The sequence below is a fragment of the Amphiura filiformis genome, chromosome 18, assembly GCF_039555335.1.
Source record: "Amphiura filiformis chromosome 18, Afil_fr2py, whole genome shotgun sequence".
Taxonomy (NCBI): Eukaryota; Metazoa; Echinodermata; class Ophiuroidea; order Amphilepidida; family Amphiuridae; genus Amphiura; species Amphiura filiformis.
The window spans coordinates 11,583,731-11,600,442 of record NC_092645.1 but is presented as its reverse complement, the minus strand read 5'-3'; the positions used below and the strand labels follow the sequence as shown (position 1 = coordinate 11,600,442).

Sequence of the window (16,712 nt, the reverse complement as noted above, 5' to 3'; positions counted from 1 at the left end):
ATGCATTTATATTTCCTTATTTTTATAGTAAAAATATTTTAATAAGAATAGCAAAAATCATAGGATTTTTTTGTTGTGTATGAAAAAGGTTAATAATATGCATTTATATATGCATATATCACATTGACCAATAGAACATATATCTCTGGCCTAAAATTTACTAAATGTAGGATTGTCCCGGACGATTGTTAGAAAATTAATTTGCTTTCTTCGGATGGCAAAATCTCAATTTTAATTGGGTAATGAAGTGGAGGATGACAAGTCTGTCATTGGAGTTACCCACCTTTAATAGACGAGGTATTGTTGGTCGAAGCAACCTAAAAATCGATTTTCATTATCTAGATTAATATATTATTGAAAAATAACACCTCGATGTTTTGCAAAAGTTCATTCTACAAATCGTATACTTTGCAAACTTGCTTAATTTATTGTTGTTAAATGAGTTATGTAGTTTTACAAAAGTGTTGTTGTTTCAGCCCTCTTTACAACGTAACTCAAGAACCGCATCACCTATAAAAGTATATCTGTGATATTTTAATTCTTCTACACGCTCGCTATGAATTGAGCAATGCAGTTTTTTCCAAAGCTCACTACCATTCGTAAGATGCTGTGAACTACCTAATCACAACAGTTTAAAATAGTTGATAACCTTAACATGAAACTAATCTAAAATTGCATGTGATGAAACAAATTATGGTGTATGTATATACCTTCAATTGAACAGTTCAATTCATGAATAAAACCTCTGATTCAGTCCTAATTATGTCTGTATAAAATAGACAACACCCAGTAATCAATAATAGTTGATAGAACAGCTGTGGCACCGGCACGCACATTTACAAATGCAAGCAAAGCAAGCAAGCAAGCAAGGCTTAGCAAGCACACATGGATGATGCTTTGTTACTGTTACAAATGAGGAACTTCCCTTTTTAATGGGCTATTCCAGTTGAAATCCATACAAGCAGTGTGAATTTCAATTGGGTTACCTCACTATCCTCAGGCATGAGAATTTTCCTTTTTTAAAAGGAATTCCTTTTGTTTTTGACCCTAATTTCCGTGTTTATATTTTCTTTTTAGCTCGTTTTGAGCATTTTTGCCATATTTACGTGCTTTTTTTCATTTTTTTTTCAGGATTTTCATTTTTTTTCAATGAAATGTATTCGCATGCCTGGTTACCTGATTGGGTGGCTCCATTTGAAATCTACACTCCCTGTGTGGGAGAATAAGGTCATGTCTTCTGTAGGGGGTGTATGGATTTCAACTGGAATAGCCCAATGCAGCATTTGATCATAAGTATAGGGAACTCCCATATGAGCTGTTTTGTAATCACAACAGGACTTATGATGACATTTGAAACCCAATGTACTGTCCTTTTATATAGTTGGAGATATTTTGCGTGGAATTTACCTGAATTTACTTATACTTTGCCTTTGCAAATTACTTAAGAGCTTTGTTTTATTCAGAGCAAGATATTGAACATTTCAGACATACACCATTTTCCAACAAAAATAACATTTTGCTTCAATTTTGATGAAAAATAGAGATATTTTTATCACTTTTGTTTTTGAAAATTAAGTGCGAGTTTAAATTATTGCATCTAGCTGTATCATATTACAAATATTTAATGTTTATGAACATGTGAATATTTTTAGCCCATGTTGCTTGATAATCTATTTGTAGAAATATTAATCCTTCAATATGGCCAAATTTGGTTATTTATTTTTGTAGACAGACAAAGGGGAAGAAGCAAATAGCAAATATTGGCATATTATATTCAATGCCCCCTAAGATGCCAATTTGGCACCCCCAGACAGTACCCAGGGCACATGCCGCCTTTGCCCCCCTATCTACTCCACTGTCCTCCACTTAATTTTGTAATTTACCAGGAAATAAAAAAAATATCTAAACTATATCTATTTTAGAAGCAACATCCACTCCTGTAATTGGGGAGTTGAGATGGTTTTTGCGCTATACGCTAGCTGGCTTCAGCACAACTGATATCTACTGTATAATGGAATATGTGCTATCTGCTGAAGATAAGACAAGTTATATCTACTGTACATGTAATAAGTTCTGTCTACTGAAGATATCACAAGTAATATTTACGGTACATAGAAAATATTCTGTCTAATGAAGGTAACGCATGTGATAATCTACTGAAGATAACACAAGTGATTGCTTCTGAAGCATAAGTTATTGCTTATTATACATTATACATATTAATATCTACTGAACATTCAATGTGTGTTATCTACTGATGATAGCGCAAGTTGTATCTGTCAGGAATGTATGTTTCTACTGAAGATAGCACAAGAGATATCTACTGTATGTGTATTTCTGCTGTTTGTGGAACGGGCTGTGAAATGTGTGCTTATACTGAAGATAACCCAATTGATACTGACTGTACATTGAATATTTGCTATCTACTGAAGATAGCACAAGTGATATCTACTGTACATGAAATGTGTGCTATCTACTGAAGATCACACAAGTGATAACTGTCTTGAATATATGCTATCTACTGAAGATAACACAAGTGATATCTACATGAAATGTGTGCTATCTACTGAAGATAAGTGATATCTACATGGAATGTGTGCTATCTACTGAAGATAAGTGATATCTACATTAAATGTGTGCTATCTACTGAAGATAACAAAAGTGATATCTACATGGAATGTGTGCTATCTACTGAAGATAACAAAAGTGATATCTACATTAGACTACCCCAGTAGTCCACTTGCCCATTGTGCATACTCTGGATATTGAATTTAAGCTTAAAACTCCAATTTAATTAATTTGTGCACAGTTGATAGATTTTCACAACTGATCATATTTTCAGTCACCGTACTCCCTCTGTTTGTTAGCTTCCCAAGTGGACTACTGACTTTGGATTGTGGTTTACATGCTTAACACGGCTGTCTATGAGCTTCTATGGATGAGATTGTCGGATTCCTGGCCTACTCAAATTGGCCATGATGTAATGCATCTTTAAATGAATCTGGCTTGTGATTGGTCGCACAGATCTTGTTATGGTTTAAATACTCTGGGTACCTGCCATTACCATAAATAACTTCATGGTACATTATGCGATTAATATACTGGTAGATTCTAAAATCAGAATTGTTCAGTATTGAAGTGCTTATATAATGACATTATGATGTTGCATTCAATAATATAAGCCTACATATACTTTACTTTTACTGTTACTGTCACTGATATGATTATATAAACTTTTTCATAAAAATTTTATACTAGTATTTGATGTAATAAATATCAGTATAATTTCGAGTTCAACTGAATGCTTTCATCATGATTAATAACATGTTTTATTTATCAAAAATCGACTATGGCATAGTCTATATCTACATGGAATATAATGCTATCTACTGAAGATAACAAAAGTGACATCTGTTTGGAACATATGCTGTCTACTGAAGATATCACAAATAATAATTGTGTTTCTGGACTATATGCTGTCTACCGAAGATAACACATGTTATATAGAGTACATGGAATGTGCTGTCTGCTGAAGATAGCAAAAATGGTATCTACTGAAGATAGTGCAAGTGATTGCTATTATACATGGACTGTGTGATATGTACTGAAGATAACAAGTAAAATCTACTACGTGGAATGTGTGCTGCTATCTGCCTGGGATGTGTGCTATCTACTGTACATAGAATATGTGCTATCTATTGAAGATAACACATTTGATTACTACTGTCATGCAATATGAACTGAAGATGACACTTGTGATATCTGTTGTACATTGAACGTGTGCCTATACTGAAGACACAAATTATATCTACTGTACATGGAATGTGTGCTATCTGCCTGGGATGTGTGCTATCTACTGTGATATCTACTGTACATAGAATAGAATGTGCTATCTACTGAAGATAACACATTTGATTACTACTGTCATGCAATATGAACTGAAGATAACACTTGTGATATCTACTGTACATTGAATGTGTGCTTCTACTGAAGACACAAATTATATCTACTGTACATGGAATGTGTGCTATCTGCCTGGGATGTGTGCTATCTACTGTGATATCTACTGTACATAGAATAGAATGTGCTATCTACTGAAGATAACACATTTGATTACTACTGTCATGCAATATGAACTGAAGATAACACTTGTGATATCTACTGTACATTGAATGTGTGCTTCTACTGAAGACACAAATTATATCTACTGTACATGGAATGTGTGCTATCTGCCTGGGATGTGTGCTATCTACTGTGATATCTACTGTACATAGAATAGAATGTGCTATCTACTGAAGATAACACATTTGATTACTACTGTCATGCAATATGAACTGAAGATGGCACTTGTGATATCTACTGTACATTGAATGTGTGCTTCTACTGAAGACACAAATTATATCTACTGTACATGGAATGTGTGATCTACTAATCTACTACTAATGATCCACTAATTTTTTCACAGAAGTAAAATTATTCAGCTATTTCTTAACAACTAAAGCCAATTAAAGCATTATTGTAACATTTGCTGAGGAGGACACTCACATTCTTTCACTTCAAAATTCAATTTTTACATGATTGTAAATGTACTTTAATAACTAACATGCCCTGCAAAATCAAACTTGAAGTACTGTATTTGTGCCAAAATATGAGTTAAAAGTGCAGAGCGAGACAAAATTTTAGTCGAATGTGTACACAATGGTCATAACACTGTACACACATTACGTGCTGGATGTTCATTACACATCAAGCCACCCGACCTCGCAGGGCGATATTTTCTTTGTTTTACCTCATTTGTTTGCCTCAATATTAAAATGGGACATATCTGACAGTGGAAACTAACAGTTTGTTGGGAAAATAAAAACCTATTTTTATATGGTAATATTACGATATTATGTGCATCAGAAATTGTATTTTGTAGACTGAAAATGTATAATCTATATATTAATGGGAATATAATTGTGTCATTGTGAACATAATGTAGGTATTATTTGATGACAATGGTTAATACTTATTTAACTGCCAATAAATACTTATGCTAGGGGGTGAATAGGGTAATGCTGTTAATTCCACATTATTTCTTGAAATTATTTGTGCTCTGTGAAGTCAAACATTCCCCTTCTCTGATGTAGCTAATGACTGATCCTATAGACCAGGGGTCACTCATTATGTGACTTGCAACGCACCTGTGTCCAAAAAACTATCAAAAAAGGTGCAATTTTCAGGTGCATTTCAGACGTTGTCGGATGCAGATGGGTATCACTTTTGTGTGATAGTGACTTCCCAGGACCAGTGTCATTCAAAATCTTGACAACTTCTTTATTTTTAGAATGAGACAGCAAATTAATTGCTAAAGAAATATAGCTGTTTTCCATTGGTCATTGTCAAGTTGATCTTTTATGCGCAGGGAAGGGAATATTCGCCACGGCTGTTTGATTTATATAGAATTGGCTTCATGATTAACTAAATGCAAACTATAGATGGCGCTATTTATCCTAAATCCTATTTCTTTATTTGCAAGGGTTAGGTGATTAATACCACCATTAAAACAGCTGGAATAGGTGAAACCAGCAACAAGGACATTTTATAAACATATTTTATCAAACAATAAAAGGAATTATTTGTATTAAAAGCTTGAAAGGGTAATTTCAAGTAACTAAATAGCGCCACCAATTTTGGCATTAATACATACATTTTATATCCGGAAAAGCTTTAAAAATACTATAAAAGTGAATAATTTTGTAAAAGAGGGAAAATTAAAGTTCAGAACGACTCAAAAGCACCTGTATACATTAGCACGATATCACCTTTAGCTGTTTAAGCCTAAAATTTGGTTATACGTGATGTTTTGTTTGAAAAACTAATAAATGATCCCATCAAACAACCGTGTCGCAGGGGTTGTGAATGTTTATGAATACTGGTGATATCTATGTGCCATTTTAATCTTTACAGAATGTGACTGTGAACCACTTGGTACCGTTATTGGCTGGGACAATGCGACTCTGCCGTGTGCGCAATATCCTGATGAAGAACTTGGGTTTCCTGTCGGACAGTGTGTATGTAAAGATAACACTAGAGGGCGTGCTTGTAATGAATGCGAGGAGGGGTTTTTTGGACTGACCGTAGAACCAAATGTTGGGACATGTAAAGGTAAGTTATGACATACTTTTTAGATCACATTGGGCTATTCCATTTAAAATCCACATTCCCCCTTTTTGGAAATATTTTCCACAGGGGAGATTATGAATTTCAAATGGAATGACCACATTAGACAGCTCCATTTGAATTTCATACAACCTCTGAGAAAGAGGGAGTGTAAATGGGTGTCAAAAAGAGTTGGTTAATGTGCTTATTTCATTTGAAATTCATACACCCCCTGAAGAATATATTTTCAAAGTGTTCTACGGGGGGCATGGATTTTAAATGGAAGAGCCCGTTTTGCAGTCTCAAAACAAGATTTTCCATGTGAAGTGTGTGTTGTTTGTGTATTTATGCCTTTTATATGCTTAAAATAGCACATGCTTTGTAAAAGCTTTGCGACATGTTGCATAAATGCATAAAATAGAGGGGTTTCAGGGCTTCAAGGCACCTTATATTTCCAATATTTCCTATAATTTCTTATAATTATTATTACAAATTCATCATTTTTCAAATTTAGGAAATGAACACATTTTTGTCACTTGCACTGGTGAGTTTTATGTAAAAATTCCGGTTGTAAATAGTGGCAATAGGGATAAAGAGTGCACAACGCATTAACGCCACAGAGATTCAAACCCACAACCTTGAGCTACCTCACAATAATGAGTCCGATGGGAAAAATTCAATTTCAAAATTTTGAAATCATTACAATGCATAAAAACAAGGCCAACTTTACCTTTTCAGTACAAAGGTGTAGCAAATTATTCAATACTGGATATTTTGGGCATTTTTTTTCTGAATTTAGACTAAATCATGCAATTCGGTAGAAGAGCACTTGCAGTACTTATTGCTTGATCAATGAATGGTCACAAAACCTATTGTTATTGCAAATCCTGTTATAATTTGTATATTGGTGAAATAAAAGAAAAATACATCAAAATTACTTGTGTGGGAGACTAAGGTCATGTCTTGCATAGAAGGTGCATGGATTTCAACTGAAATATTACATTAGAGTGTCCGCCTCACGATCAGGAGGTCGCGGGTTCAAATCCCAGCCGGGCCATACCAAAGGCTTTAAAAATGGTACCTACTGCCTTCTTGCCAGGCCTTCGGCATTGAAAGAATGGAGTAGGGAAAGCTAAACACATGGCTACCCGTGGACTAGCCCCCTAGTGTAGCTTTTCTGCTTGCAGACATGTGGCTTAGGGTTATGAAACCGAGATAGGCGCCACCCAATGGGCTGAAAGGCTTAGGAAGGATTTAACTTTTTTTTTTTGACATTTGTCTTTTACTTTTTAAGAGTGTATTAGCATTTGATAACAAATTTGTAATGTTTGTGTTGCAGATTGTGGATGCGACACATTAGGCACGGTGAATGGAAGCCGTGAATGTGAGCAGATGACTGGCCAGTGTATATGTAAAGACTCCACTGCAACTAGAACATGTGAAGAGTGTGCTGATATGTATTATGGGTTCCCTGTCAGCATTGCAAATGTAAGTCATGATGATGTGATAGTTACATGATTATCACATGGTTATCACAACACAAACTGTAAATGTTGTGCATACTCTGGCTATTAAATTTAAGCACAAAACTATTTGTAATTATAGTTTGTATACCACTAAAATTGATATATTTTCAAATCTGATCTTTTCAGTCACCGCACTCCCTCTGTTTGTTAGCTTCACAAGTGATTTTTTACTTGATCTTTTGCGATCAAAAACTAGTAGATTCTTAAATCAGAATTGTTTAGTATTGAAGTGAGCCATTAATTAGCTGTTAAAATATGTTGCATTCAATAATATAGGCCTACATATTAATACTTTACCTTACTGTCACTAATTATATAAACCTTATTATGACCATTTACTAGATCAAGATTAATAACATATTTTTATTTATCAAAAATCGATTATGACCTAGTCTTTGGAAATTCTGCACCCTGAAAAATCCTGGCTACAGGCTTGAGAATGTATATACATGTACATACTTGTTTTGTTGACATCATGCCATATGATTCCAATGGTTTGCTGTCGTCATTAACACATTATGTGGTTAAATACAGCGATCAGCAAAGGTCGTTTAACATACGTTATGGGAACAGTGAAACATGTTTAACCACATCAATTCTATGTCATCCTAAATATACAGTCCTATAACTTATACAGGCTGCCAAAAAGACAAAGGAATGCCATCCTATGACATAGTCATATTACTTATACATGGTGTAAAAAGGAGGAAAAATAAGTCCATTTCATAATAGAACTCTCTCTCAAGTTTTGGCTTTCATTTGAGAGTTGAGACTAAAAATTAAGTTCATACCACATTATGTGACCCGCTCTGACAAAACCCGCCATAAGTCGCACTCAGCCATTTTGAGATATGGCGAGTCAAAGTTGGGAAAGGGGTGAAAAAACTTGCAGATTTTGTTTTTCATTTTTTATTATTTTTTTATTCCTTAATATGTTTACTTTAACCTACCATTGAAAACAAAATAATTATTCTTTTATGTCTAAAGCACCCAAAATCTAGCATTTTCTAAGCCAAACCAAGTCCTTAACATGTCATTTTACAACTTTAAAGCCATTTTTCTTGCATTTGCCTTTTCTATATGTAGCACTTTACTCCTTCCCATTGAAGGACCGTAGAATGAGGACCACATGTCCCAGAAATTAAATATAATTTTGGTATCAAATGAAAGCTGAAGACATATACTAAATGATGACATCAAAAACTCAATTTTCAAAATTAGTGACTTATGTCTGGTTTTGTTATAATCAAAAGTAAAGATTTGTTGGCCACCATGTTATAATGAAAATTGATTTGTGTTTATGCATGAAAGTACTTTGTAATTTAGCAGGTGGTAGATCTGTCAGAAAAGTTGAGTATTGTGCTATTCCAGTTAAAATTCATACACCCCCTATGGAAAACATGACCTTATAATCTTCCACATAGGGAGTGTGAATTTCAAATGGAGCCCCTCATTCGAGCAGGTAACCCCATTTTAAATTCACACTCCTGTGTGGGAATTTAAGGTCACATCTTCCATAGGGGGTGTATGAATTTTAACTGGAATAGCCAAATGGATAGACACATGTGTACTGCATAGCAATGGATAGGCCTGTGTCTGTGTACTGTTTGCCTTTCATATTCATATTTTTGTTCAATTGCACTGGCTTTTTAAAAATGAAATCCAGGGAAAGAAAGAGATAGGGTCCTATATGTTACATGATTATATGTCATAGAAAAACAATTTGTTATTATGGGGGAAAATTGAGTTTACCTTCAACAAGACAATTGAATTCCATTTTAAGGTTGAAATTATCAAATACACAATGTTTTTGTTTGTTATTTATACTGAATGGGAAAAGGGTAAAATGGAAAACTTATGTTTAACATCCATAATGTTGTTACTGGCCAAAATGATGTACTTTGCCAACTAGAGGTACCATATTTATTCCCTTAACTGCCCATCCCCCTATAAGCGCTCACCCAGCGACATTTACCAGACATGATCCCATTATTATGTGCAGGATCCAACTACACACGTATCAAACACAAAACCATCTACACATAAAAGCCATATTTTGGGCTATATTTTATTTTTGCAATAATGTAATCAATATAAAAAATAAGCACCCACCCAAAAATGACTTTGTTAAGCATATTGGGTGGTTAATGGAATAAATACAGTATATTTATTTCCCCTTTTGGGTTTGTGGACTGAGCTTTTACAATGAGTGGGACAGACTTGCAGTTTTATGGTATGTACATTCAACAATACTAGCTTCCTGTACACATTTGATTGGGAGGGGGGCACTCAACTTCAATTTTGGAAGGGTACGGCTGAAAGCGGGGAACTTTGGAAACTTAGAACTGATTTTCGTGCAAAATAGGGGCTTGATGAACTGAAATTTTGGGTCTAGTGAACTAGAATTTTACAAATGATAGGCTGCGTAGTTAAAAATTCCAAATTAGAGCTAAAGAGCTACAATTTTTAGAATTGAGGCTCAAAGAGCTGGAGCATGATCCAGACGTGATGGGTCTTTCGGAACTGCTGGAAAAAGGGATCCTTGACTGCTGCACATATTTTTACCACCTTCACATGTGAGTCCCCTCAAATTTGATCCAGGCCAAATGTCTTGTGTAAAAGAATCATGTTCTAGCCATGTTTGTATATTATTTATGATTTGTTTGAATATAAATTAATTTTGTATTCTTGCAGGAATGTACTGCCTGTGCATGTAATCCTGGTGGCGCTACATCCCTCGTATGTAACAAGGATTCAGGGCGGTGTTCATGTCGTGCTAACATCAGCGGTAGAGAGTGCTCTAATCCTGCAACACTCTTCTATGGCTCTCACTTAGATGCTAATAGGTAAGCAATCAGGCTCAACATTAATTCAGAGTTCTGTGAAAATGTCCTGATTTTGGGAAATTGTACTCTTGTACCATATTGGGAGAAAATCTACATCTTTTTTATGAAATCTGCAACTACTGCAGGATGTTTGGCTTCTGAATTTTTCACTTGTCCATCAGTAGTCAGTGGGAGATGTAAACACCTTCCGGAGCAGGACGGGGGCTGGGCGCTCTGAGAGGGGTTGTGGACCGGACTTGATGGGGGGGGCGTTTGCAGAGCCCAGGTTCGGGGTGTGATGGAGTATGCCTCACTGTCTTTTTCTCCATCAAGGACGTCAAATTGCTGCAAAAGCATCTCATTTCATGTGTCTGATGCTTAAGTTACTGTACCCCTTCACTGTTGTTGTTCCTAAGCTGCTGTGAACCACTGATTGGCCCATGTGGTTGTCTTTTATAGTGCCTTGGTGCCTATATAAGTTCTTGACTTGTGTCACTCCTCATGGGCTATTGTTCACTCTAGCATTTTATAAAAAAAAGTGTCTAGATCAGGGGTACGAACTCAATACAGACCATATGAGGATGTGCTGCAAACATGGGTCCCATGTTTGGCCTTTTAGTATAGCAATGACTCCTTTTTCTAGGCCAATTTTGGAATATGGATGGGTGATTTAAAAAAAAAAAAATCAATTTTTCAGAAAGTTGCCAAATTTGGTCTCATTGTAGCTAAAATGTTCAAAAAATATCCTAAAATGTAGGGAAAAGTTGTTACATTTGGCCAAAAATTTGGACTTTGGATATATCGATGGGTCCAAATTTCTTGAAACTTTGATATATTGATGGGTCCAAATTCTAAGTGGCACAGGCCCAAACCAAAATTGAGTACCCCAATGTGTGTGGGTGTCAATTTGAACAAAATAAAGACACATTTGACTGAAATCGTATGATATAGCTTTAATATGCTTTTGAATATCATATTGTTCCTCTTAGTGATAAAACCAGTGTGTGGACTGTGAAATTTGGACCAGCCAAATTTACATGGTACGGAACCTCTAAACAAGCTGTGTGGAATCACAAATTTGACACACGTATGGGGGGTGCTGGGAATGTGTCATCAGTATAACGTGTACACGATCAGCGACACATACAATGTAACCAAACGTTTGTTTCAGGATACATAGTGTCAGGCAATGACGGCTTCCATGATAGCTATTACCTACATCAGATGTGGCAATCAGGGCTCTGATAATACTATTTCATTGCTTCATTTTTTTACCCGTAGTTACGATGCATGGGAAGCCAGTTCATCATGTATGAATACATCAGATGTGTTAGAGAGAAGTCTCTTTGGTGGGCAGGGATTTCAACGATGCCAATCTGGCGGCCAGGTGCTATTTGAAAATGTTAAAGTGGCAACTCCTATTAACCAAACAAGGTTTGTTCTTTTTTTTAATAAATTTTTGTTAACTCTAGCTGGTTTTTTTTGTTTTTCTATATTATGCAAATAGGCTATTCCATTTGAAATCCATACACTCCCTATAGAAAACTCAACCTTAATTTTCCACAGAGGGGGTGTAGACTTCAAATGTATTCACCCATTCAGGTAACTCAATTTGAAATTCATACTCCCTGTGTGAAAGATTAAGCTCAAGTCTCCAATAGAGTGGAATAGCCCAATATATATGCTTCGATAAGCATCTTGCTGCTGTCTACCGTGTGATAGACGGCATGTAGAAACCAATGAAATTCAGTGCTAACAAGCTAAACCACTGACTAAGAATTGATACAAGCTTAGTGGAAATTCATATCCTTACCTAATCAGATCACCAACCTTTAAGGGGTGTTGTTACTCTTTGTGAATGAATATTATATGCAGGCATGGATTTTTTTATTCACTAAAGTAACGTTTTCTTTCTAAATGTTTTTCATTCACAGAACTTTCTACCCAACCATCCGATATTCATACTCATCAAACTTTGTCTGGGACAGCGCCAGATTGATTGTAACAGCCACTGGAAACAGTGACGTTACCGTTAACGACACTTGCCCCTATGATCCGGGCACTCAAGTGTGGTCGTCAGCAATGATGTTTGCTCCTGGGCTTGCGGTTGCAGCGCGTCCTGATGATGATGGGCCAGTAGTCTTAGATAGGGATTGCACATATGAGGTTGCCTTAGAGATGCTGGATAATGGGGATGGAGTGAATGATATTGACATCGATGGATTGGTGTTGATGCCAAATATAAATGAGACTCTGGCATTTGAAATCGCAGGTGAGTGGATAATTGAGGTCAGAAATAGGTTTCTTGTTTTTACAAAAACTGTAGTTGAGTAAGGTCATTTCAATTTCTATGATTGTTTCTATTCCAGCTCCAGTGACACCTCATTAATTTCCCTGGATCTGTGTATGCCTTAAAATAGATATTAGCATTCTACTTTGAAAAATCAATATAACAGAGCCGTAATGCAATTTTCATGTCCCTCCAGGGACCATTGACCAGTGACCATTGACCTAATCCTACCCAGGACAATATGCGCAGGTGTCACTGGAGTTGGAATAGATAATAGATACATGATGAAAGCATAACATTCTCCTTTGAATGTTTAATTATGTGAGATGTGTGTCTCAGCCCTTATACTACAATCAGCTTGTAATAAGCCCAATCACTATTGTAACTTCCGTTTTTTGGGGACACTTTGACCTCTGACATATCCGGGAAATTGCTGTAATTATTATTTATTTATTTATTATTGTCATAATATTAAATTTAAAAATATTTAAATAATTAATTTATTCAATAATAATGTTTTTTGGGGTTTGTTTTTATTCTTGTAAAACATTTCAGATTATATCTTGTACGCACAAGAACCAATTTTTCTGAATTTTTCAATAGGTCAGAGGGCAAAGTGTCCCAAAACTGCAAAAATTGTCCCACAATGCATTGCAATGCCGATCTGGTTTATAGGCGGGAATTGTTTGGTTTTTATGCCTCCACCGCGAGGCATACTGTTTTTGCAATGTCCGTGCTTCCGTGCTTCCGTCCTTCCGAGCTTCCGTGCTTCCGTCCGGAAGCTATATCTCGGGCATGCATGGGCGGATTGACTTCAGATTTTCAGGATAGGTGGGTTATGGTCAAAAACTCTGGCTACTTTTTTTTTGGGTGAGGTTCAAGGTCATATACTGAGGTTAAAGGTCATTTGAGGTCAGGGGGCCCATTTTCCTTATTTACCTCTTTTCTCAGAGACTAGGGGTCGCATACGTTCCTCAAACTTGGTGGGTGGGTGCATCTTGACCCCAGGCAGAACAAGTTTGTATTGGTTAGTGGGTCAAGGTCACCTGAGGTCACCCAGGGGTCATCTGAGGTCAAATGAGCAAAAACAGTTGTATGGCCTGTTGTATGGCCATGAAACTTGGTACATACAATCAACATTTAGAGCCAAATTTTTGGAAGGTCATTTTGGGGTCACCCAGGGGTCATCTGAGGTCAAATTAGTAAAAACTGTCGTAAGGGCATGAAACTTGGTGGGTACAGTCAACATTTAGAGCGAAATTTTTGAAGGTCATTTTGAGGTCATCCAGGGGTCATCTGAGGTCAAATTAGTAAAAACTAGCAGATGGGCATGAAACTTGGTGGGTACAGTCAACATTTAGAGCCAAATTTTTGGGAGGTCATATTGGGGTCATCTGAGGTCAAATTAGTAAAAACTGTCATACGTGCATGAAACTTGGTGGGTACAGTCAACATTTAGAGCCAAATATTGGGAAGGTCATTTTGGGGTCATCCAGGGTCACCCAGAGATCATCTGAGGTCAAATTGATACAAACTGCTTTGTATCAACTTTTGAGTGCCACATCGCTCCCTTTTGTGGAGGCATCACGGTCGACGCTGTGCGTCGAAAACCACAACATCCGAGAACCGCGGTCCATCTAGTTGTTACTGCACGCGTTAATTGAGTCTTAACTTGTTCAACGCTCTCATAAATTCACAAAAGCGGGTGTCAAGAATACGCAAAGCGCACTTTGTGAAGGTGCTGCACCCATACTGCATGAACGCTATTCTATATCAATACACGATGTCTATTACGAGCTGATCATAGTTTAATATAACACAGTATAACACATGTATTTCTATTTGTATATTTCTTAGATTCTACAGAGCAACAGATATATGAGACCTGCTTGCAAGACATGTCAGCCCTGAGTACACGTAATAGGGTTATTGGAAGCTGTCTTGATTTCAGTTTTTCTGTGAGTGCAGAGTTGAATGGCGGAGCACTAAGTAAGTTGAACTGTTACATCATATTTATGCAAACTTGAATCATCTACATGTACAGTGTTTAATACATGTGACACAATCTGGTCCATGGGGGCCCAAAGGCGGCAAATTTGAAATTGAGATTAAGACAAAAATATGGAGGTAAAAAACAAATAAATGTCACAAAACTTCATAACTTTTGAACCAAGTATGCTAGACCTTTGGTGCTTTCAGTATTATATATATGATAGCCTAATGTTTGTAGAATTTAATGATTATAGTCACTAAATTTATAAAAATGCGTCCTTTGGCCCCCATGGACCAGGTCGTGTCACATATGCAAGAGAAACTTTAATACAAAATCAAGATATTTTAAAATCTGTGATGTTTTAAGACTCACCTATTCATGACTGATCAAAGTACAGAGTTTTCACTGTCCAACAGGGGGACATATACATTGGAGTTTTAATCTGCTACAGTAAACTCTAAGGTGAGTGGGATGTCAGGAGCATGGTCTTAGCTAAGATTTGACAAATGTCTGTCATTTTCACCAAAATGCCTGTCCGAAATTGAACTTTGAAAACACAACCCAGACCTCTGCCCCTTCTGAGGTTTCAGTCAGCTGAAATAGCTATTGCTATATAATATAGCCTTGATTTATTTGTCTGGTCTTGTTTTGAGTTCACAGAATTTATGTAAGCATTATTTTTAGCATCATGTCACAAAACGCCCTAAAAACTCATGTTTTTCGCCCTTACCGTATTTCGTCAAATAGTCGCCCCCCTCAAATAAACGCCCCCACCACTTTTTTCAACCAAGATGTTTCAAAAATGCCGATATTTCCATGCTATCTTGTGTACTACACTTACCAAGTTGCGCACATGGTCAATAATAGCGTCAATAATTGGCGAAAATCTGGATCAGAAACCCGGAAGTGAACCAAAAGTTAGTGTCAAAAGTTCATAGTTCGTCATTTTAGCGTGACTTTTAAGCTTACCTAATGATTTTAACGGGAATTGTCGTGCTAAAAATGATAAATGCCCCCCCCCTTGGGAAAATGTAACGCCCCCGGGGGTGTTTATTTGACGAAATACGGCATTTTCAAAATTAGCCAAATATTAACATTTGACTTTTATTGCCAATTAGAACTAACTGATGGATTAGAATTTAGCTGTTTCATTTTTTTTAAATCCCAAACATTTAGTTCTGTATTATTCTGGAATAGGAAGTACTAACACGGTCTGCTATTACACAAGATATATCTCATATATTATTTGATTTGTTGCAGGGTGTGAGTGTGACTACCCCATGGGTTCTCTTGGCAATGTGTGCAGTGCTTATGGCGGTGAATGCAACTGTAAACCAGGAGTTGGGGGAAGACGTTGTGATCAGTGCCAACCAGGATACTATGGTTTTTCAGATAGTGGATGTTTAAGTAAGTATGATATGGTTGGTGGTGGTAGCTAGAGGGTATGGGGATGGGATGGGTGCACATGGGACACAGCGACAACACCAGGTAAATAATTATATTGTACAGGCAGTGAAACTAAACCAATGCATGTGTATCTGCTATCACACCGTTATATTGCCATTTACAAATTAGAGTTGACATTTCTATTAACCTATCAATGATAACTACCCTATTGTTAGGCGCCAGAAACAAATATGTTCAATCTTTGGATCGACCGTCGATGCTGCTTCGATGCTTGTTATTAATGAACTATCAACTAATTAATCAGAATTAACGGTAAATTTGTATTGGTAAATATCCCTACATGCAAAAATTACTATTTTATCACAATTAACAACAGTAAATTAATTGATTTCATAAATAAAAAAGGATCGACCAAGCATCGATGGTCAAACTAATTTGTTTCCATTGCCTTAGTAACAACCAAACAGAATAAAAACCCTATATTGTTGAGGGGACAATAAAATAAGCAGTGTCTCACTGTCGCTACA

The 16,712-nt window shown here is 36.3% G+C and overlaps 1 protein-coding gene across 1 annotated transcript in view; it reads left to right on the top strand.

Moving 5' to 3' along the window:
• LOC140139844 (laminin subunit alpha-1-like) overlaps positions 1 to 16,712 on the top strand; it is a 60,191-nt gene that overhangs the window by 17,317 nt on the left and 26,162 nt on the right. The window contains exons 6-12 of the mRNA XM_072161597.1: positions 5,953 to 6,150; positions 7,484 to 7,632; positions 10,365 to 10,516; positions 11,777 to 11,929; positions 12,430 to 12,767; positions 14,643 to 14,774; positions 16,039 to 16,185. Coding sequence (XP_072017698.1) covers positions 5,953 to 6,150; positions 7,484 to 7,632; positions 10,365 to 10,516; positions 11,777 to 11,929; positions 12,430 to 12,767; positions 14,643 to 14,774; positions 16,039 to 16,185 — 1,269 coding nt within the window. The remainder of the gene's footprint in view (positions 1 to 5,952; positions 6,151 to 7,483; positions 7,633 to 10,364; positions 10,517 to 11,776; positions 11,930 to 12,429; positions 12,768 to 14,642; positions 14,775 to 16,038; positions 16,186 to 16,712) is intronic.